Below are 22420 nucleotides of genomic sequence, written 5' to 3'. Positions count from 1 at the left end.
AACGAGCTTCGTAAGGATTCTTGTGAATTATCCAATGAATGGAGATGTGGGTTTAGCATCGGAGAACTGCAGGCATCAAAGTGCTCACCTCGTAAAGAGCAGGCCTGCGTAGAGAATATCTCTGTGGGTCGCTTGATGCAGCAGTCAGCTGCTGCTGCATAGATTTGGCGTCAGTGATGCAGGAGGGAGAAGGGCTCCTGCCCTCTCCGTTATCAGGCAGCAATAGTGTGATCTGGCGCAAAACAGGGCCTTTAACTTAAGGGCCTTCACTGGAAGGGCTTGAGCCGGTTTCCACCTGCCGGCGTCTATCAGGTGATTTCAAATATGTGAGTGTTGCTAGGCAATGTGGTGGGCCTCGTTCTGGTGCCATACACCTGTTGTATAAATGTCTATCTATTTCATGCCTTGCTTAACCATGCTTATTCTAGAATGGCCATGCGAGGGAATGTTCTATTGGAATGTGGAATGTTTTAGCAGTGTTGTTGTTTCTTAAGTAATTTCAGTTAAGGCTGATATCCTGAATGTGTTGGGGGTCTTTATATGCTGTGCTTAACATTACACATTAAAAGCACTGAAAAGACACTACTGGCGTGTTGGCTTTCATAAGAATGGCCACGAGGATGGGATGTGTGCTCCTGTGAAACCTGCCCCGCTTCTCCAACAATCATCGATCCCCATTGAGACCCCCAACACCAGCTGGCCGGAAGTGGCAACGCTCGCCGCGTGTCATGCAGTGAAGAGGAACTGGCGCCCAGAGTGTGGTAGCGTTGGTTTGCCAGCTGCGCGCTCGTCTGTGCAGAGGAGCGGATTTGTGCCGACCCAGGCAGCTGTGCCGATCCGAGTAGTGGAGGGAGCAGTGAGACGCCGGGTGCGGAATCTCATCGGGACCTGGAGGCGGGGCACGTCCTTTCGAAGCCCAATGCACTGAAGGAGCTCGCTTTTGATCACGGCGCAGAGATCGCTCTACATTTTGAGTGAGGCGGTGGCACAGAGCGCGTCCAAGGATATTGGGCAGTCATCGCGGAAGGAACCGCGCGTTTGTATTTCCTCGGATCGCAGCTCTGAGTAAGTGAGCCACGGGTGCAGATGTCGGGTGGACACCGCAATAGGAGCTCTGCGTTTGAATTAGCGGTCTCGCATTCCGGCGTGGAGCCAGTGATGTATTGAACCCGCCCAGGGCCCTCTGGGGAAGGTGGTCTGGGAGTGCTGTTGTATACGGAGATGCCCAGGTGAGATCGCACAGGGGAGGTGTGTTCGTAAGGGAGGAAAATATTTTCCCAGTGGCCAAGAGTATTGACTTGCTTGTGTAATTCCCATAATCCCTTTGACAAGGGGGAACTCTTTGAGGAGGACTACCTCCAGTTTTGTGACACCAATTATACCGGAAGGGGAGGGGCCAACTGTGTTGGTGCTCTGGTGCTGGACAAGGGATCCCAGATGCTCATTGAATATCCAGTGTTGTGGAGTGAAGATATAACATGGCATTTTCTGGGGTTCCTGGTCCCCAAGTGTTTATGCCCACTCCGGGCCCTCCCAAGATCAAGTGGGCACCCTGGAAAAAGGGGTTTTTACATTATGGTAAAGCTACCTGTGGAAATGGAATGTCGGTGGAGCGGAAGGTGGCAATGCTGATGCACTTTTTTGGATATGAGGGTCAGAGAATATATGACACTATCCCAGACATTCCTGAGCTGGACTTGGAAGGGGGATCTAACGAGTTTGATGAGGCTTTGTCTAAGTTGGACAAACATTTTGAGGCTAAGATGAGTACTGTCTTGGAAAGATACCATTTTGGCATGAGATTCCAGAATGATGGAGAATCTGTCGAAGACTATATCACGGCTCTGAGACATTTGTCTCTTAATTGTAAATTTGGTGATAGTCTAGATGAACATATAAGGGACCAGTTTATGTTACATTGTGTGAATGAGAAAATTTGTGATGAAATTTGGTTGAAAGACGACCCCAATCTAGAGGAGGTTATAGGCATTGCAAAAAGGATTGAGCACACCTTGCAGTGTGTAGCAAAATTGGTGGTTAAAGAAAATAAGTCAGTGCCAAATGTTGAGGTTTTGAGGGTTGGTGAAAAGAAGGGAGCCTATCCGAAAGAAAAGAAGAAGCAGAAGTTCAAACCTAATAGGCGTCATGAGGCTACTCAAAGCAAAGGTGGGGGTAGTGAACAAGGAAATAGAGGTATTCGGAAAGATAGCGCCCAGGGTAACATAAAAAGGGATGATAGATTGTGTTTTCGATGTGGCAGCCCTCGACATTTGTCCACGTCTCCTATATGTCCTGGAAGGCGTGTCAATTGCAGTATTTGTAAGAAATGGGGTCATTTTGAGAATTGTTGCAAAAATTATCAGGTTGGTAGTGGAAAAGGAACGCTTCTTATTGAAGAGTAAGGGTGCATCTTCTGAGGAAGGTGACATGTCTGAGAATGAAATTGTTACTGTTCACATAGTAAAGTGCACCGGGTCTGATGAATGTGAACACCCCTCTGCCTGGATAGAAGTGAATAGACGCTTTGTTAAAATGTTAGCAGACTCATGTTCAAAGATCACGTTGATGTCCAGAGTGGTTTTTGAAAATGTGGTTGGTAGTTCTATAGAACATCTGTTTCCCTCCGATAAAATGCCTGGTGGGTACAATGGAGACAAGATAGAAATTTTGGGAGGTTGTAATGCTGAGTTCAAGTTTAAGGGCAGAGTGACTTATGGAAAAATGTATGTCACAAAAAGGGGTGAAACGTTGCTGGGCTGGAAGGAACAGAGAGGATTATGTATTAAGTTAGATCCCAATAGTGAGGAGCAAGTACTTAATGTGGCCAATATACATGGATCGAATAGAAATAATACCAGAAGCCATGAGATGTTACTTAAGTACCCAGAAGTATTTGGCAGTAATGTAGGGTGCCTAAAAGGAATGGTCCACAAGATTGTTGTAAAAGAGGGAAGCAAACCAGTTGCATCTAAACTTAGGCCTTTACCTTTGTCAATGCGGAAAGCTGTGCGTGAGGAGCTCATGAAATTAGAAAAAGAAGGTATTATTGAGCCCGCCAAGGCAGTGGAGTGGATTTCTCCTGTGGTAGTAGTGAAGAAAAGTAATGGGGATTTGAGAGTATGTGTTGACCTAAGAGAACTCAATCGGTGTGCTGTGGCTGACCGTCACCCTCTCGCTAACATGGGTGAGTTGCTGAGTAGGATTGGAAGCGCAAAATTCTTTGCAAAACTTGATATGGCAAGTGCTTACCATCAGATTAGTTTAGATGCTGAATCACGCAAATTGACTGTGTTCATTACCTATGAGGGAATATATCAATTTCGGCACATGCCTTTTGGATTAATATCGCCATCTTCAGTATTCCAAAAAGTTATGGACAAGTTGTTAAGGAATGTTAGTGGAGTGTGGTGCTTTCAGGACAATGTTCTCATATGTGGAAAAGATGAGGAAGAATTGAAGGGAAGACTTGATGAGGTCCTGACCATTTTTAAGGCGAGGGGTATAACGTTGCGGGGTGATAAATTTGTTTTTATGACTCGGGTTGTTGAATATTTAGGTCATGAGATATCAGAGCAAGGGCTCAGACCAAAAAGGAATTTGGTAGATTCCATTCTTAAAGCACAAGTGCCAAAGAATAAAGCAGAATTGCGGTCATTTTTTGGTACCATTGAATTTTATCATCGGTTTGTTGTAAATTATGCTGACTGTATAACCAGTTTAAGGGCACTATTAAAAAAGGTGTTGAATTTATTTGGAGCAAGGATTGTGAGAGAGAATTTGAAGAGATGAAAAGAAAGATTGATATGGCCAAACCTTTATCGATGTTTGACCCAAGGAAGAGGACTATCTTGTCGGTTGATGGCAGCGATACTGGTATAGGTGTGGTAATGTTGCAGCCAGATGTTGATGGCACAGAGATGGTTGTCATGCATGCATCCCGCATGTTAAGAGGTGCAGAACTCAATTATTCTGTTTTGGAAAAGGAAGCTTTGGCGTGCCATTGGGGCATAGAGAAGATGAAGAATTTCGTGTGGGGACAGACTTTTACTTTAAGAACAGACCATAAGCCTCTTAAGTCGATTTTTGAATGTAAAGGCCTTGACAAAATATCGAGGAGAGTTGCGGGTTGGGTGACAAGGCTACAATGCCACAAATTCACAATAGAGGTGGTTGCAGGCAAAAAGAATGTACAAGCAGATCATGCCTCAAGGGTGAAAGTGGAGAATGGTGCCAGTGAGGGAGGCAGCAATGTATGTGGTGAAAATGAAATGGTTTTTGTAACAGTGGAAGGTATTATACAGAGGCAAGAATGGATTTGTGTTTTAGAATCAGATGAAATGTGGAAACGTGTAATGACCTTTGTAGAAGAAGGATGGCCTGAGAAAAGATTACTTTCTGGAGAGGAAAGGTCACTATGGGAAGTAAGAATTGAATTGTCGGTGAAAGGGGGTTTGCTATTTCGGTGGGACAAACTGGTGGTTCCTGGAAGTTTGAGGGAAAAGTTGATAAGATCTGCCCATCAAGGACATATAGGCGTGTGTAAAACGAAAGAAGTGATAAAAGCAGATTATTGGTGGCCAGGGATTGACCGTGAAATTGAGAGGTTAGTTGGTGCATGCACTGATTGTGTCAAATCCGGGAAAAATTTGTTAGCAGTGTCCCAGCCAATGGGGAAGACAAGCACTCCTGAGGGAGTGTGGCAGGATACGTTGACATGTGACTTCTCTCACAATCTTGAATTCAGTCCATCTTGAGAAGGTGTCAACTAGGGCAAGGATGAACCTTCCTCTACCCATCCCCATTTCAACCGGACCCAAAACATCCATCGCTAAATCCTGCCACACTCCCTCAGGAGTGCTTGTCTTCCCCATTGGCTGGGACACTGCTAATGGGACATGCGAGGGAATGTTCTATTAGAATGTGGAATGTTTTAGCAGTGTTGTTGTTTCTTAAGTAATTTCAGTTAAGGCTGATATCCTGAATGTGTTGGGGGTCCTTATATGCTGTGCTTAACATTACACAATAAAAGCACTGAAAAGACACTACTGGCGTGTTGGCTTTCATAAGAACACCCATTTCGGATCGAGCTGCAATTTCAAATTTAAATACAACGAGCTTCGTAAGGATTCTTGTGAATTATCCAGTTAATGGAGATGTGGGTTGATATTAGCATCAGAGAACTGCTGGCATCAAAGTGCTCACCTCGTAATCTAGGCTTTGATTTTCAGGTCACCTTTAGCAGCCCTTCAGCAGATATTGCAGAGAACAAGGACAGGTTAGGACATGGTTTTGGTGCAGACCAATATTTGGGGCATCAACTGTGTTTGGATACTGCAGATCTTATTCCTAATTTCGACCCTTTTTTCACTATGAAAAAATGTGCTATGTCGTCTGCAATTGAGGTGCGGGGGTGTTTTAACATGGTTGGACTCTGGGCCACTGCTCTGTTTCTTTCGGAGTTTGCACATTTCTTGAACATTTCAGACGTAATATTATCAACTTCAGACATCCTTATGCGAAAATGGTTCTTTTTCTTTTGCCAAATAATTTTTGGAAATATCTGGCATGGACTTTTCAGTCATTTTTATCCTTAAGATCATTTGTTTGCTGCCAGCGTTTTTTGAGTGCTCATCTGTCTCGCTCTAGGTCGGTCATTTGTTGCAGGCTTCTCTGTTTGGTTCAATCTTTTTCTTTTTTCGTTGATACCAGAATGTCTAGTGTAGTCTCAATTTCTTGATGGAAATCATATTGATATTTACAGTGTGAATAATCTGCTTGCAGCAACTTTCCAGTTATTGGCACCAGAAACTGTTAATTAACTGTTTGAAATGGTCACTTGGAAAGTAGAAAAGGTTTGTTTAAAGCTGATGCAAATAAGGGACAAGCAAGCAGAAACATCAGGTTTTTCAGAGTATGGTGCAACCAAAATTCTCTCACTTTTAAACAATCCTGCAAACCTGCTTCAGGACCAACCAAATAGTAGCTCAATTGAAAACAGACAAATCTAACCCTCTATGCCCACAAATTGACAAGTATATGGAGATGAATATGTATTTTGCTATAACGTACATTATGCAGTAACAATAAAATAAGTCATCATTAAGAGTTGGATGATTTTGAATATGTGATCCTTAGGTTTACTGTTATAGAAAATTCAGCAACATTTAGACAACAAAGAGAAACCAAACGATCCAAGGACTCAAATTAATGGTCATAGAAACAAAACTAAGAACACATGAAAGTGAAACTCTTTATGTACCCTTAATTATCAATGTAACCAGGATTGGGCGTTGCTGGTGGGAACATTTGAAAATAGGCAACTGGGATTCATGAAAAGGCAGCTCAGATGATCAGAAAGGAAAGCTGGGTCACCTTCAGCTGTATCAACTACGTCATTGGGAGCAGAAGCTGGAGGGGGATAGTAATAGAGAAGCTGTCGATGTCAGAGGAGGGAACTGGATAACAACTGGATTATTTTGAGCACAACCATCCACAAAATTGGGAGGTGGAAGAAGAAAACAAGATGAAGAAAGAAGGCTGACCCTGTCCCTACCCAAACAAGCGCAGTGATGAGCATTTCTGGGCATGTGACCCATTGTTTGAGTCTAAAGTATTCAATAAATGTTCATCCTTTATACCCATAGGCAGAATTAAAGAGTTTGGTCAAATGAGTGGTTCTTCAGAAAATAATTCTGCAATATTATTTTTCCAATGAAGTGCTTTCTACACAGGAAGCACTGAGGCCTCCCTTACCCTTTTAAGTTCCTAGAGTGGGCATCACTCACAACACAACTGGACCTAAACAACCTACTTCTGAACTGCCAATCTCTGCTTTATATCAAATGAGAGTTACTAAAAGCACAAAAGGAAACATCAGGAAGGACCCCCTTGCCACCCTGGATAAGGATTGCTAGTCAGCTCTGACCCTATGCTGCCTATGATACTGCAGACCGTGGTATTCTACTAAAACATGTACCTATTTGATGGAAATCTTAGGTGAGGCCTTGGATTCCATCCAATCACACCCCCTCAATATCCGTCAGAAATCCAGAATTGGACATGCAGATCCCTCCAAGTCAAGGGTTCAAAGCGGCATACCCATTGTGGGTCATCAGAGTTGGTCTGGCCTGTTATTCAACATATACATGCACACACTGGCTGGTAAATGGGCCAAGCCAATACAACAAATTACCCGGTCCATGCTTACCAGTAGTCCAGGGAACCATGCTTCTGCTTTAGTGGCAAAGGAACAAAGAATCCGGGGCTGCGTGGAATAGATGTAAGATGACTCGATTTAAGTTTTTCCTATCACTGGAATCAACCGCAACGTAAGAGGTTAGGTACATAGGAGTCATCTTTGATTGACCCCCAACCTTCTGTGTTGAAATAAATGATTAAATGAAAATGCACAAATTTCGATGATCGATGCTCCACTGCTGGATCTTTCCATTCCCGAAACGAATCCCTGAGTAGAGATGACAGTACTGTAATCTACAAAGACCCTCTCAAAAAGCTTGCAAATGCAAAAAGCAACAAATGAAACACCAGCTATGATGCAACATGGCTCCAGGATACCCACAGACACTGCCTTGCTCTACTCCCAAATCCCTTCTCCTTTACTCCACCAGAAAAGAATCAGGGACCTTCATTCCCTTCAACCCGCAGATCATCTACCAGATCAAATAGAAATGCTATAACCAGGAGATCACTGCCTAGAGTTTCAAGGGCCTAGTTTGCGGACCTCCCCCTTGCTCTCAAATGACCTCTCTTCAAAAAACTCCTGAAAAATAAACCAGCCAAGCAAGCCTTCATCTGAGATCTGGACTTGCGAGACGCAGTGACTGAATTTAGCCGGCGAGGGCTCCGATCTCTCAGCCTATCCGAACCCTAACTGCCTGAGACCCAGAGTGTACAGTTTTCCCTGCCCTATATTAGTTAGGTGCCCCTGAACGCCTCACTGCCAGCTGACTCCATTAGAGGAGGACAACGGATGAACCCTCCCCTTTGATATAGCAAAGTTTGGATAATACTTGTGTAAATCCTACACAGGGTACTGTACCCAGGGGTGGACTGGAAACCAAAAGAGACCCTGGAAATAATTTTCAAAGTGGCCTCATATAACACATTTTCTGCAAGACCAAACCCTTTTCCTATGAGAAAATGTGGAAATACCACACAAAAGAGGCCCAGAGTGCTGAGAGGCCCACCGGAAATCTCCAGAGTTCCATATAGGCCACTCCACCCCGGACTGTACTGCTCACCCAGGAATACCCACTAGCACACTCCACTCGTTTTGTATAACCGGTGCTTTGAAGTGGCCAAAGTACGGCATGTTGGTGCTATATAAAGCACTGAAATAAAGCAATTTCTGCACACATTTGATTTTCTGTGCTTGGAATCAGGCGAAGGATCCAGGAAGAGACATGTTATCAAGGATATGATATGGCATGTATAACCCGCCTATCCACAGGTGTTTCGAGGCGCGAATGATTCCCCGACTGTGCTGCACTCTCTCTAGAAAAATAGAAATAAGTGAAAGCCTTCTCGCCTGACAGCCCAGATGGGAGGGAAGTGAGTTTTACTTTTTAACTAATGCAGTACGCTGAAGCCCAACCATGAGTGTCTCAAATTTACAAATGCACCGTGAAAACCGGCGCCTAATCACGCTGCCAGCGATGGCGCACTCCTCGAAATAAAATAATCTACGGATTTCTCAATCAACACTCACAGTTTATTTGAGGTGATGGCGTGCCTTTGCTGCCCCAGGTAGTGCACGTTTCAGAAGACTGGGAACTTGTGAGAAATTAAGTCCCATTCGCCCTTGTGCAGTGATCAGCAACTTTAACCCTTTACTCACAGGGCAAATTGAAGAGCCACATTTCTAATACCTGTTTCGCAAAGTGTGAAGATGCAGAAAAGTTGCATTTTGGAAAATATAAATCATGTATTCAGTTATTCTGCTGAAGGGCGGAGTTGCCATTGGAAATCGCTCAGCCCTCTTGATTTATGTATTCAATTTACATGGTACACACGAAAGATAATGTGCAGCACACGCACACCTTTCACTCACCCAAGGCCGTGATTGTGAAAGTGCCAAGCTAAAGTCAATGCCGAGGGGTCCCCTCGTTTCAGAGCCCAACAGGCAGGTGCCTGATCAGCAAGCTTGTTGATATTTTGTTCCCTCTTAAATGCCAGCCAAATAATGTCTCCAAACCAACCTGGCCTCCATAGTCCTTAGCTGGCTACTATGAGAAGCAGTCTAAGGCGATTGGCATCAAAGGGGAGCAGGCAATACCTGGATGGTACAGACCCACTCTAATGCAACGACTGGCTATGACTATGGTAGCAGGTGCATAAGGTAGCCTGGCGGGAGAAGGGACATGTGCCTCTCTTCCTGCTCTGTCTGAGCAACCCTACGGTAGTAGGGTGCCTCTAGATGCCTCGACTCTGCCTCTTCATTACCCTGTGCTACCAGGAGTCCAGGAAGAGAAGACAGGAACACACACTGCACAGTGCTTAGTTTGCAGGTGGATTGACAAAGTGTATGGATATGGTCAAATGGCCCCTCCCCCACAATCGCGTGTGGCCTTGACAAGGCAGAAATTGCACTGATGGACCTGGGATAGCTTCAGGTAAGAGAGGGACATATCATGTGGCACGCTGACCTTGAGGGCATGCGTATGTCATATTAACTGCATTAGCATACTGGGCCTCATTACGAGTTTGGAGATAGCCATGCCGTTTTTAGCGGCATGGCTACCCCCAAACTGGGTACCGGGTTCGGGTCGCACAAAAGGGGACTTACCGGGCCATTCCGACCTTGGAGGGCACAGTAATTCCCTTTCGTGGGACCCGGACCTGGTACGTCCCCATTCCCATTTGATCCCCCATAGGGCTCAATGGGAATGGGGAGGATGCTAACAACGGGCCCGTTAATGATGGGCCCGTTGTTAGCATCCTGGACTAATAGCGGGTCCCGCTCAGCACGTCTGTTCTGGCCAGGCGTCCGGAGCGGGACCCGCTGCAGACCTCGTAATGTGGCAGACCGTTCATTCCGCTGCCGCCTACTTTGTAATGAGGCCCACTGTCTCTTGGGATTTTGGCTGAAGGCCATATTCAGTGACACACTAACTTTGAAGATGTATTTTGTTGCATGCTGATTCTGTGTCCAAATCTGTGGCACACTAACCATAAATGGCAGAAGAGTAAAAAAACGGTAATGGTCACGGCAAACAATAAAGAGATAAGGCCTAATGACCCTCAACCTACGTAATTGAAATGTTTTCCAGATTAATTAGCTACAGTTCTCACAAAGCTATAACTATGTCAATCCACTGAAAGGGAAGAAATTCCCTGATCGCTGATGTCATCAATGTTGTTATTCTTAGCAGTGCACAGTGGTGGCGTGAGTTATGGTCGCTTAGCTTACCATAACTGGCAAATTTCTGGGATTTTTTGATTTTACTTGTAACCATAATGTCCCTCTAACAAAGTTCTTTCACTGAATTTCATAGGTTTATACCAGTACACTTTAAAGAACTTCTATATTATGTTAAAAATCATATTATTAGTAATGTTGCTTATCACTGTTCCACTTGTACCTGCCCACCTTCCCGCAACAATCACCCCAATCAAATTCATAAAACATTCTCTCCCTCCCCCAATGATGACTTTATAGAAATTCCAAATCCTCCCATTTATGTTTCGCATTCTGATACCCCATCCCTTTCAGGATTGTTCGGAGTCCGGTCTCGCCATTTTCGGATGTGTCCGGTGATGTGTGACGCACTTTAATAAATCAGTGGACAACGCCCCCGATTGCAGACACCTCTGCACATGTGCCCTGCGTCTCCCGCCGCTGAGGTCCACAGACGTCATTACGCCATTGCGGACATCCTCATGTGACCCGTGCCCGTCCGGCATGATGACAAGCCCTCGGACGGGTCCTGTGCTTTACAAACATTTTTAAACTGCATTTTCGCCCGATCTAGGAAGTTTCACATGAAAACTGTCAAATTCCCCGCCTCCTACCAACATTCTTAACCCTCCAATCAACTTTCTGCAACTTTTTATGCTGTTTTGCTCACAGACGTTCGTGAACGTCTAATGATATCATTGACTTTCCCTTACAGCATCATGTGACCGTGCATGTGTGGCGTGATGAGGTGTCCAGGAACAGGTCCCTGCTTCACGGACATTTTGCAACTGCGGTCAGTTTCAAGTTGAAAGTTTACAGCTTGGAAGAGTATTGGCACACCTACTATCTAACTTCAAAAATTGCATCAGTCATGGCCATCCCTCCTCCCCAGGAGCCACCACCACCAACCCCACCATGTGCCAGAGGGCCTGGACAGGGGAACAGGCTCAATGATGCAGAGGAGAATAAACAGGACCAGGAAGATGAGCTATAGAAAATGCCTACCTCCAGCACTCAAAAAGAATCATGGGTGTGGCAGTTCTAAAAAAATGTACAAAGGGTACCAAAGGCTCAGGCTGCCCATGTTGAATGCATTGAGTGTGGAATCATACTCAGCCACGGACAACACAGGCAGTACTCTTTTGGTACCACCTGCATGTGCCACCACATCCGCTCAAACCACCCGGGTGCTCTGAGAAAGTCTGTTCCTTTCTCAGGGAGTAGTAGGCTGTCTTCCTCTACCACATCTTCCTCAAACGCGTCTGTCACCACACAGGCTACTCCTGTGGGACAGAGGATCCGACCAGCTGCCCCACAGGCCATAAAAGAGGCTGTTGATCCATATCTTTCCAGGACAGCAGTACTCTGTATATACCGCAACACACCACTCTGCAGGGAGGAGCAGTTTCGAAGTGCTTTGAGCTGTTATCAAGGAGCATGAGAAACACTGCCCCCTACCTTAGATTTAAGGCACACCCAACATCTTCCCCTGTCCACCTGCACCTCTGTATCTGTGGTTGGTGCCCCTTTTCTCACTTCTCTACCCCTTCATTGCCTCTCCTGGAAAAATGAAAAAAATCCAAAAATACCAAATAACAAAAACACCCAAGAAATTGTTTCTTTCGGAGCCACCTTTCACAGTAAACAAATATAACTAAAACAAATAATCCTATAGACTCCATCTGCTTTACATTTTTCAGTAAAGTAGTTAGACTCAGTAAGATTCTCCAACATTTCTATTAGCATTTTGTACTGTGCTAACGGAACTAATGGATAATTGTATACTAGAGAAAAAGAAAAAAGGACAGAAACAATTTTCTGGCACAAATACTTTTCTCTAGCATACAATAAGGACTGTAATCCGCAGCCCTTTGCGACTGTCTGCAGTCTCCGCAGTCCCCTTTCCATGCCAGACATCTTTAAAAGACCTGGATGGCACATTGACACCATCGCACAGGGCAGCCATTCTACCCTTTTTACTTTTATGTTTGTAACACTCCCTCATTCGCTCCTTTCGAACAGTCACACATCCATCCACCAATCACATCCAAAAACTACATGTAACACTGTTATGTCAGTTCAATTCTTCACATGTACTCTTTAACTCTCAGACTTCATGTCTCCTGTTAATCACAGCCACCTGCATCAAAAACTACTGTGAAACTCAAAAAGATGCCTATTTGCAGATTCAACAATATCTACATTTAACAAAACACAGTACAGGTATGCATATATTTGTTTAAAGTAATATTTTGAAACACCTCTATAAATATAGCAGTCATATGGGCAGTCATATTACATGCAATACTGAGTTTGTGGTCTACGCTCTCCTATGCTCCTGCAATCGTTGGTATATTGGCTGCACCATCGGCAAATTAAAACTCCGAATTTTACAGCATATGAGAGCGATAAAAAACTGTGACCCTTCTTATCCAATGGCAGTCCACTTTAAAGACATACACGAGAGCAAGTTGGACTGCCTAAGATTCTTTGGATTGTATCATGTTCAAGCCAACCCTCGTGGGGGCAAAAGAGAACTAGCACTACGCCAAATGGAGACCCGATTTATTTTAGATCTTGAATCGAAAAAACCCAAAGGCCATAATCTTGACAAAGAATTATATACATATTTAGGAACCTGAGAAGTTGGTCTATCAAGAACTAATGATTGGTTTTAACTGTTCTTATTGTCTTGTGGAAATAATTTGGGTTATTAGTGTACACTAATTTCAGTTTATTTCTTAAGTGATAGCTTGTATATCTATAAGAACTTCAGAAAGCTAAGGCTTGGTGGTATGATGCTTTTTATTATATCTTACTCAAGATTTTTAACATTTTGTGAGTAGTGTCTGGATGTGGTTATATGAAAGTTCAATTAATGGTGTTTACATGTGTTTTTATTCATTTTAAATTTCTACTCCGTGGTGGTTCCCGTACAAAGATAATGAGAATGGTCTCTAGGAATAGTTAATTCTGCTACCTATATCTAAATATAGAAGGCCTAGTTTTGATTCATGTTTACATAGATGCTAATTTTACTCATAGATTATATTTGCACTATGCACTTTATTATTCTATCCTCAGTTAAATTACATTTGCACTAAGCACCTTATGAATCCATGCTAAATGAGAACTTCATGCAAATTTGCATTTTAAATGGTTACGCAAAGCTAAGCACTATGCACTTTATTGATTAGCATTCGATATATATTGATTCATGCACTTTTTGACCTGTTTACAATCTATTAGCACTATGCACTTTATTGTAAAGGTTCAGATTTTCTTTTTGGTCCATTAAGGTTGACATACCATTTGCCTTTAAAAACCTCTGCAATTGAAGTGGTTGCATTGTTTATTTACGTTATTTTCGCCTTAGGCAACGCTTTAATAGGAGCGAAATAATCTGGCAAGGTTGCCATAATTAACAATGCACTACTGAACGCATATAAGAATGTGTCAAAAAGGCTGGGAATTACAATTACATTCCCACGGTTATGTCTGTCCTGATAAAGGCGTGTTAGCAATTTTGTGTATATGAAAGCTGTCATCATAGCCATTACAAAATGCCAACCATGCTTATTAGCTAAAATAGGCTGAGTTTTGGTAGCAATGAAAACTAAAAAGGGACCACCACAGGCTGTAGAACCATAGAGTTGGGAAATGGTGGGTATATCTACACAATGTCACTGAGCACTCACTTGTACGTGATCAAGCAGCGAGGAAGCTGTGAAACGCGTTGTACCGTGTGATTTTCTACTTTGGCTGATGCCGCAATAAAACTGGATATTTTTAAAGGAAAACCCTTTGCTTTTTGTGTTCAATAACGGATGAAGCTTTACTCTGGCGAGTATTTCATTGTTTAGAGTGCCATCCTCTTTGGAAAGAAGAAGAAATCATTTTTTCCCTTTCTTTGGAATATATATATATATATATATATATTGGGTTACTGCCACTTACCCTGTAATAAGCTTCTCAATAAGCATATTCGTGTACTGCAACATATTAAACTTCCACACCCTAACTGACACTTAACAATGTTCTACAAATCTTTTGCATCTGCATTTCTTTTACTTATACAAAAGCATTACACAGTGCTGCTGTAAATGCACATATGCATTTTTTTTGTTTCAACAAAATGCTCTAAAAAAGACATGTTTAAATGCACAGAATTTTGCATTTCTCCTTCCATATTCATGTCATACTTTCCAACCTTTCTCATTACATCCCTTATATTGCCAACATTCTCCACCTGTATACTGCCAAATTATCTATATACAACACTTCTCCTATCACACTTACACAATATATCCACAATATATCCACACTACCACACACATGTATTCTATAACATGTATATTCTTTAAAACTATGCAAATGCCAAAAACTACATATAAATGCAGTAGGGTTTTTGTAATCCACTGTGGATTTTTCTTCCCAGTGACCGAATGATTATTTCATGTTAATACAAAAACAGTATGCCACACACTAATGTTGTACCAAACATAGTACATGTAATGCACTATTTATGAGGGTCAAAAAAGTAAATCTATATTTACAATCGTATGTAATTCAAGGTTTTAAACTATCTTCTTTAACGCCATATTACCAAAACGATATACTCTCTCTATAGTACCTATAATTACTATACACATTACTATAGCACAACCACAATAAAATTAAACCATACAACAAGTATGTACAATACACCTTCAAATAACAAGACTCACCCATAACACACCCCCAATCCCAATGACGTCCGCAGGGTGCAAAATTGACTGCGGACTTGGCGGCACCTGCAAAGCTTTTTTTGCACCTATAGAGCTCCAAATCACTTTTTCCACTCCCTTACCATTTCCAGGCCCTCCTTTGGCCACAAAATTACACCAAATGTATTTCCAACACCCTTTTCTCACTGCCCTGTCCGCGGACAAAGGCAGTGGTCCACAGATCCAATATGATAACGTTTCAAAAATTATGACGGACATCACATTTTTGAACATCCAGTCACCATGCCCATTTGATGCCCGTGAACACGACGCAGTCCCCTGATTGGTCCAGAGGTGTCCGCGGACTCCGAATCAGGAAATAGGTCTGCGAACTGGACGCAGATATCACTAATTTTGTTTGACCTACCTTTTGTCCATTTAAAAAAAAATACTAGACGGATTAACATGCGCAAGTTTGGTGAAAATCCGTACAGCGGTTTGGGGCTATAGACGCGATCACATTTATTTTTCCATTATGTCTACGAGGATTTCAAAAGTTTTGGTCCCATCTTATAACTTTGCCCCCCCTGAACAAAACAGCACCAAACTTCGCAAAATCATTCTGTGGTGGCCATATACGATTTTTGCAAGTTTGTTTAGGATTCCTCGAACAGCACCAAAGTTATAAGCCAACCAAAATGTGCTTGTTCTAAAAGTTGAGCAACTTAACCATAACTACACAGTGTTAAGAAGGATTTCTGAACTTTGTCCAGGAGGGGCAGAGGTTCAGAAGGCCAACCTAGTTTCCTGGAACAGGGTAACCTCTGGACAAGCCAGACCAATCAGGGTAGCTATGGCAGGCGGTCAAGACTAAGTCTCAGGAGGGGTGAGGGTGACTGAAGGACCTCAATCAGCACACAGAGCAAGGACACTTACAAATTACTCCAGACAGGTGTTATATTAAAAATATAGACACATTTATCACAAGGCTTTGTAACATAGACCATAGCAAAGAATCACAGTAACACTAAGTAAACCAATACATAAATTCAATACAATATATATACACAAGACCAGGGGGGTCTAAAGGGATGACTGCACGAAATATGTTAACAACCTAGAGGGGAAGGAAACAGGCAGTGCAATTAATCTTTAGGCCCAATTCAACATCAGTTATTCACCTAACTAAGAGGTAGTCCAAGCCCTCAGAAGAGGGGAGCCTTGTGCTCAATAGTACATGTATGCCAATGCATGCAGTTGTTCCAATGGGCAAAACAGGGTCTCTTCAGGGGTCTCTAGCAGCTCGGGAAGGTGGATAAGGCGATGAAGAATAAGTTCCCACTATTCAAGAAGGACATCCACTTGAAGGCAGAGGCAGTTCGAGAGTTCGGGATGGAGTCGCTATTTTGCAATAGCAGTGGACAGGAGAGGGGCCCCCAGGGGCCACTTGTGTGGAAAGTTCGGCTCTGGCGCTAGGGGCCACCGGTTGGGGTAAAGATTACTCACCGGTCCCTGATGCAAGGAGACCCAAACTTCTGCAGGTTAGTCCAATTCGGTTGCAGGTTCGATGGCAGCAAAAAGGACGTCTCGGCACCTTTTAGTTCCTGAGTTCCAGCGAGGATTCCCTAACAAGACAGTGGCGATTTCTCCGCTCCGGGTGGATGAATCGCCACAGTTTCACTGCAGCAGGCTTCACGGGTAAGAGGGTCACAAATGCAGCGGACTTGCAAAGGACGTTGCCACAGCAGGGCAACACAGTAACCGCGTTCACTCCGGTCCGGGAGCACTTGTCTCACTTCAGACCTGGGAATGCCAAGTGTACGGAATTCGGTGTGAGGGTGATATGGACACAGAGCTAGCAGTATACCAAGATTTGAGGGCCTCCTCGAAACGACGGCAGAGACAGAGCAAAGGTCCTGCGTAAGATGGTCAGCCCACTGGTTGGCCCAGGGACACTTCCGAGAAAGCTTACTTGCAGGCTTTGGTGAAGGTGCCGAGAATAGTTGGTCCCACTATTCCAATGGGTCGAAGCGTCTTCGCAGACCTTCTAGGATGACCAGATGCAGAGGGGTCCCACGGGACGACAGCGGGCTCAGGGTGCCAAACCTTCCTGCGGGTCACCAGCGGTTCCTCGACTCAGCTTTGTAGTTGCAGGATACTTGGATCCTATCCCTTGTTCAGTGAGAACTCAGGAGATCGACCTGGTATCGGTGTTTCCAGCCTCCTCTTATCCAAAGTTCCCTTTGTGCCAAAACGGTGAGGACCCAATGGGAGATCTGCTCACAAACACACACTCCATACGTGGACCAATCACAGACCACGGTGGTCTCGGGCATTCAGGACACTCCAGACTCTCTGGCACCCAGGATGTGTATTGGGACCAGACATCCCAGCCCACATCCTGGAGGCACACACACAAGGCATGCAGAAGCCAGCGAAAGAATTGGGATTTGTGGGAAAATGCATGACCAAATAAGGACTGGCCTGGGTCGACTCGACCTGGGGAAGGGGCAAGATGGCCAAATGGCAGGACAAAGAACTTCGTGGCATGGCCATTTTGGAGCCAGGCCACCTATTTGTGCCAAACGCGGTTAACGCGGTTAACATGGCAGGAAAGGGTTAAAAATAATGCGAAACAATAGCTGCCACCAGTCCTGTCCATGCCTTTGGAAATTACTATAGACCCAAGTGTGCTGTATGGTAAGATAGATTGCACACTTGTTACATGTTGCACAAAAGTTGCAACATGAGAAAAGGACTACGGGAAACAAAGTCTCCAGTACTGACTGTCTTAAGGGCATGTCAGTTTCCCCATAAAAAGTGAGTGAAAGCCCAGAGGAGTGCAGCTGAAGGCTGTGCTTCTCTGGCAAAGTCATTCAATGGTGTCTTAACAGCAGCAAAACGTTTGGGGGTTGACACATAGAGGGAGAATTGCATACAACTATTAAATCTTTCCTAACACACGGCTGCTACTGCAGGCCGTGTTTTATATATATATATATACGTATATATATATATATATATATATATATTCTAAAATACTGAAAGAGAAATACTATATCCAGAAAAAGGAACCAGGATATCTCTGGACAGCCCTATGCAGTGAGAGATGTCGCAGACATTATCCTCACATCCAAACAATGAAACTCACAGAATGAGTATATATGGTTCATAGTTCCAAGCACTTTAATGTTAGGATGAGTGTTGTGAAAAATAAAATGAGCACTAAGTACAGAGTGCATTATATACTTAGGGATTCAAGATTAAATCCCCTTAATTACAGACATATCTGCCAAATATAAAGAAGTGTGATTATTCTAATGTTACCAAAATGCCCTTTGATTTTATTCAATTAAACCCTCATTGGTGCGATTGGCCCCTGTGCCCTTTCTCATGGGCTTGTTTTGAAAGCGTACAAAAGGAGTGTACCAAACTATCCATCATGGAATTATAAAATACTGTTTCAAAATAATGTATGGTTATAATTGGTTTGTATAGTGTGCCTTGCTCATTTAGACACATGTAATGTTTTAATTATGAAAACAATATATACTGCAAGTGATCAACAGAAATGAACATTGCACCATTTTGAAAAGATCGAGTCTGCAATGTTAAATTGCCTTCAATGGTATTCCTTTATCAGCTTTAGTGCCAAGAATATGCAACATTTTGTCTCTCAAGGTGTCCTTTTTGGAAAGGTTTGTGTGTGCTCAGATTAAAACAAAGGCTATGTTTCTTCTGTGTGCACCAAGGCAATTCTTCAAATAAGACATGCAAGTGTAGACTCTGCAGCCTGGTCTGCTAGTCCCTTCCAGGACTGTCAGAACCCCAGCACTCACTGCTGCGCCTATCCACACCCCTCTCACCTCCCGCCATACATACAATGTGCTCTTATGCCCTTAGTATGATAGCGTCATTCCTGCGGAACACACACGAGGACAATATATGTGTGCAGATACCAGGCAGGTCTCCATATCAGGTGATGCCTATGTCACTGCGGCTCTCACTCTACTTTTAACCATAAAAACACAGCACCACTCCACCCCCTTTAACTATATCTATGTTCCGATCCAGGTTGCCTTTCTGTTATCAATGGCTGGATTGGCTCTAGCAAACGCGTACCTGCAAACGCGACACTTGCCCACAGAGAGACAGAAACAGAGAGACAGAGACATGAAGTTAGAAAGAGAGAGAGATTTCATAGAGAGAGAGAGAGAGCGAGAGAGAAAGCACTGGCCCAGTGTGTGATATGCCAGGTACAGCATGTTCATTAAAATTTGGAGATATTTAATGATAGTAGATGGCATTTAGAGATAGCCCTGGGGTTTGGCAAAGTGCTTAAGAAAACCACACCTGGTCTGAAACACAACACCTGCTCGTGACAGTCAGCAAAACGACCATAGGCCTAACAACCCTCGAGAAAACATGTCATACATTGTGTTATAAGAAAATCTACAAAAACTGTATACAATTACACCAGGTTGTACCAAAACCACCAACATTTCCACAATAACCACACAATATCTATAACATTATGAGATCAAGAAGGCCATTATTGGCCAATCTTAGCCTTCCTGAAATCACCCCTGAAACGTCTGATCTAGCATCGATAATGGTTTTATAGCTCTTTACAAGATCCAAAGTATAAATTATGCACGTTGATTCCACAAGTTTTTTTTTCTAAACTGGATAATGAAACTATGAATGCCTTAGAAAGTATGAAATAACCTTATGCTGTGTTGATTTGCTTTGTTCGGTGAAAGATGCCTTTGGTCGCTGTTGTCCTGTGTGGTCTCCAAACCACCACTGGCCTTTGTCAGGAGACCTTGAATGAGCTTTGGCACATGCGTTTGTTGGAGTAGGACCTCGGCTCGTATCCTCTTCATCGGCGAAAGCTCTCCAGCCATCTACTGAAATAACAAACCGATTGTTTCTAGATGCAGTATCTGAAATCTTTATAACTTTTACAAGCAGTTAGACTTGAACCAGGAATGTGTGATTTTTGGTTTTCTTTTTATTATTCTTGTAACCAAGGTACCTCTAATTCTAATACATACTAATATATCCACTGTGTGTCAAGTTTGGGAAATGACACAAAAGTTACACGCTATATCTCCTCCCACACCTCATGCCTGCCCAGTTCTCTCGTCATTGCATCTGTACTACAATGGCAATGGGATCATAGATCGAATTTTCATGTATGTTACATGACAGGGAGAGACCATTTTCTGAATTTGAACTCCTAGAAATAGGGCTTTAAATGGTTTGGGACATATGCCCTGGTAACAGAATCTTTGCACCGATGTAACAGCAATTTTGCACAGCGTTTGCAAGTTTCTGTAACGTGAGCCCCCAAAACTCGCTTGGCGTGCACACTTGGATTGTACTAAGAGGAACCGTAGTGTTTTCCCAAAGTAAGGCAGACTCATAAACAATTGTCCAAAGTGGGACAGTAAGTAGTAAAAACATATACCAAAGGAAATCCCTGTATTGAAAAAAAAAACATGTGGATAGTGTCAAGATCAAAAAATAATTTAATCAGAGGTAATACGTGCAAATATATAATCAAAATGAGTAAGATATTGTACAGCTTATCATACTGCATTAGATATATAAATATATGTAACATAACTTTCATACCATTAACTCACTATACAAAAATCACATAACAAAACATGTACCAAGAACAATACAATTGAGTTTGAAAAGGACAAAGATCCTAAATTCAAGTCTGTGTACATCTTAGATGTACATTTCATGCAATGATTTGCAGAAATAACTCTAAAAGCATTAGAGAAAAAAAGTCAACTTCTGGCCTCATAGTCAAATATTCGTCGACTCAAGAACTTGAGTTTTGGCTGAAGGACTTTTCTAGCTGGGAGAGCCCAGCCTTGATCAGGACTTAAACAATATTTGTTTCTTGGCATTCTAGGAAACTCCTAAATCGATACATAGAAGGCAAGAGAGCCATGCTTTGCTATGAATGCTACCTTCTGGATAAATGCTACCGTCTGGAAATGTGCATGATAAATTACCTATATGTTAGGATGTCAAGCATGAACGGCCACAGTGTTGGTGAATGAAATAATCAAATTTTACCTGTAGACTAAAGTTCTCCTCATACTAACATGATTGTCATGTCCTTGAGTGCAAATACTTGTGTGAAGTCGCAGGGATTAGGGACATTCTCACATCACCTTGCTCAAGCGGTATAGAGTTCTCAAAGTCTTCTGGGCCATAGATATGCTATGAGGCCTGACCTACCTTTGTACAATACTTACTTTTTTTGGGAGGACTGCAAAGCCAAGGCACAGATATCCTGTTATGGAATGGTGAGATGGAAATTGCAAACCCTAGACCCTGTAAAGGGCCACAGAGACACAGGGCGAGTGGCTGACCACAAGATTTTAGAAAGAGAGATGCAAACCTGAGGAAGGGCATGAATTCCTGGAAAGCATGACCAACAGGTACGCTGACCAGACCATGCAAAGGGGGCCTAGCGTAGAAAGTGCTGGTGGGAGATGAGAACACAAGGTAAAGTTGAATTGTGAATGAGAGTCATATCCTAGTGACTCACGGAAACTGTAAGAAAGCAAACTTTAGGATACTGTACTCTAACAGAAAGAACGCATGCAATGAAAGACAGACAAAAAGAGCAAGACTAAGATACTTTATTCTGAGAGACTGATTTTAGTCCCTAAGTGTCGAGAAATAAGAGAGAGAACTTTGAGATGTTCTACCCATTTGAGGGAAGCGGAGCGAGAAAGAAATATATATTAGGACACTGCGTCCTGGGAGATGGAGGCAAATCCCTAAGTGTCAAGAAACTCATAAAGGTAACTTTGAGACACAATATTCTGATGGTGTGGAAGAGTGGTAGAACAAACCCATAAACAAACATATATGAGAAGTGTACCAAAGAGGAGAACTACAGTTAATAATGTGAACCTGGTCCAGACAAGTGTAGCTTTCCTTAATCAATATGTCTACTTGACTTTGGTTGGTACATTCTTTAGGACACCCCATCACAGATCCCAGGATGGTATTTAGGGGCTTCAGGTCAACACACTATCTAAGTTAGCCAGGCACAGACTGGATACGAATTCAGCTGCTGCCAGCCTCTGGCATACTGAAGTGTTCTTATGAGACTGCCCTCAAAGTATGATCTGGGGGGTTTATAAAGTGTCAGTGTAGACGAAATCTCAGCCTCACCAATCAGCAGCAACATCAGATGTGGAGACGGTCAGCTGAGAGACAAAGCAGGGCAATTCAGAGGCAGCAGGGGAACACCACACCA

At 43.1% G+C, this 22420-nt stretch overlaps 1 protein-coding gene across 2 annotated transcripts in view; it reads right to left on the bottom strand.

Annotated features, from left to right (window-relative positions):
• Positions 1-22420, bottom strand: part of LOC138566815 (aftiphilin-like) — a 329210-nt gene that overhangs the window by 288572 nt on the left and 18218 nt on the right. Inside the window, exon 2 of one of the 2 annotated variants that reach the window (XM_069644488.1) lies at positions 19852-20030. In XM_069644488.1, the coding sequence (XP_069500589.1) occupies positions 19852-20030 (179 nt within the window). Of the gene's footprint in view, positions 1-19851; positions 20034-22420 lie in introns of both variants that reach the window. The other variant, XM_069644487.1, reaches the window with a different exon arrangement.

The sequence above is a fragment of the Ambystoma mexicanum genome, chromosome 2p (assembly GCF_040938575.1).
Source record: "Ambystoma mexicanum isolate Mex_15411 chromosome 2p, UKY_AmexF1_1, whole genome shotgun sequence".
Taxonomy (NCBI): domain Eukaryota; kingdom Metazoa; phylum Chordata; class Amphibia; order Caudata; family Ambystomatidae; genus Ambystoma; species Ambystoma mexicanum.
Note: the sequence above shows the minus strand (reverse complement) of the source record. Positions and strands in the feature narration are given on the sequence as shown.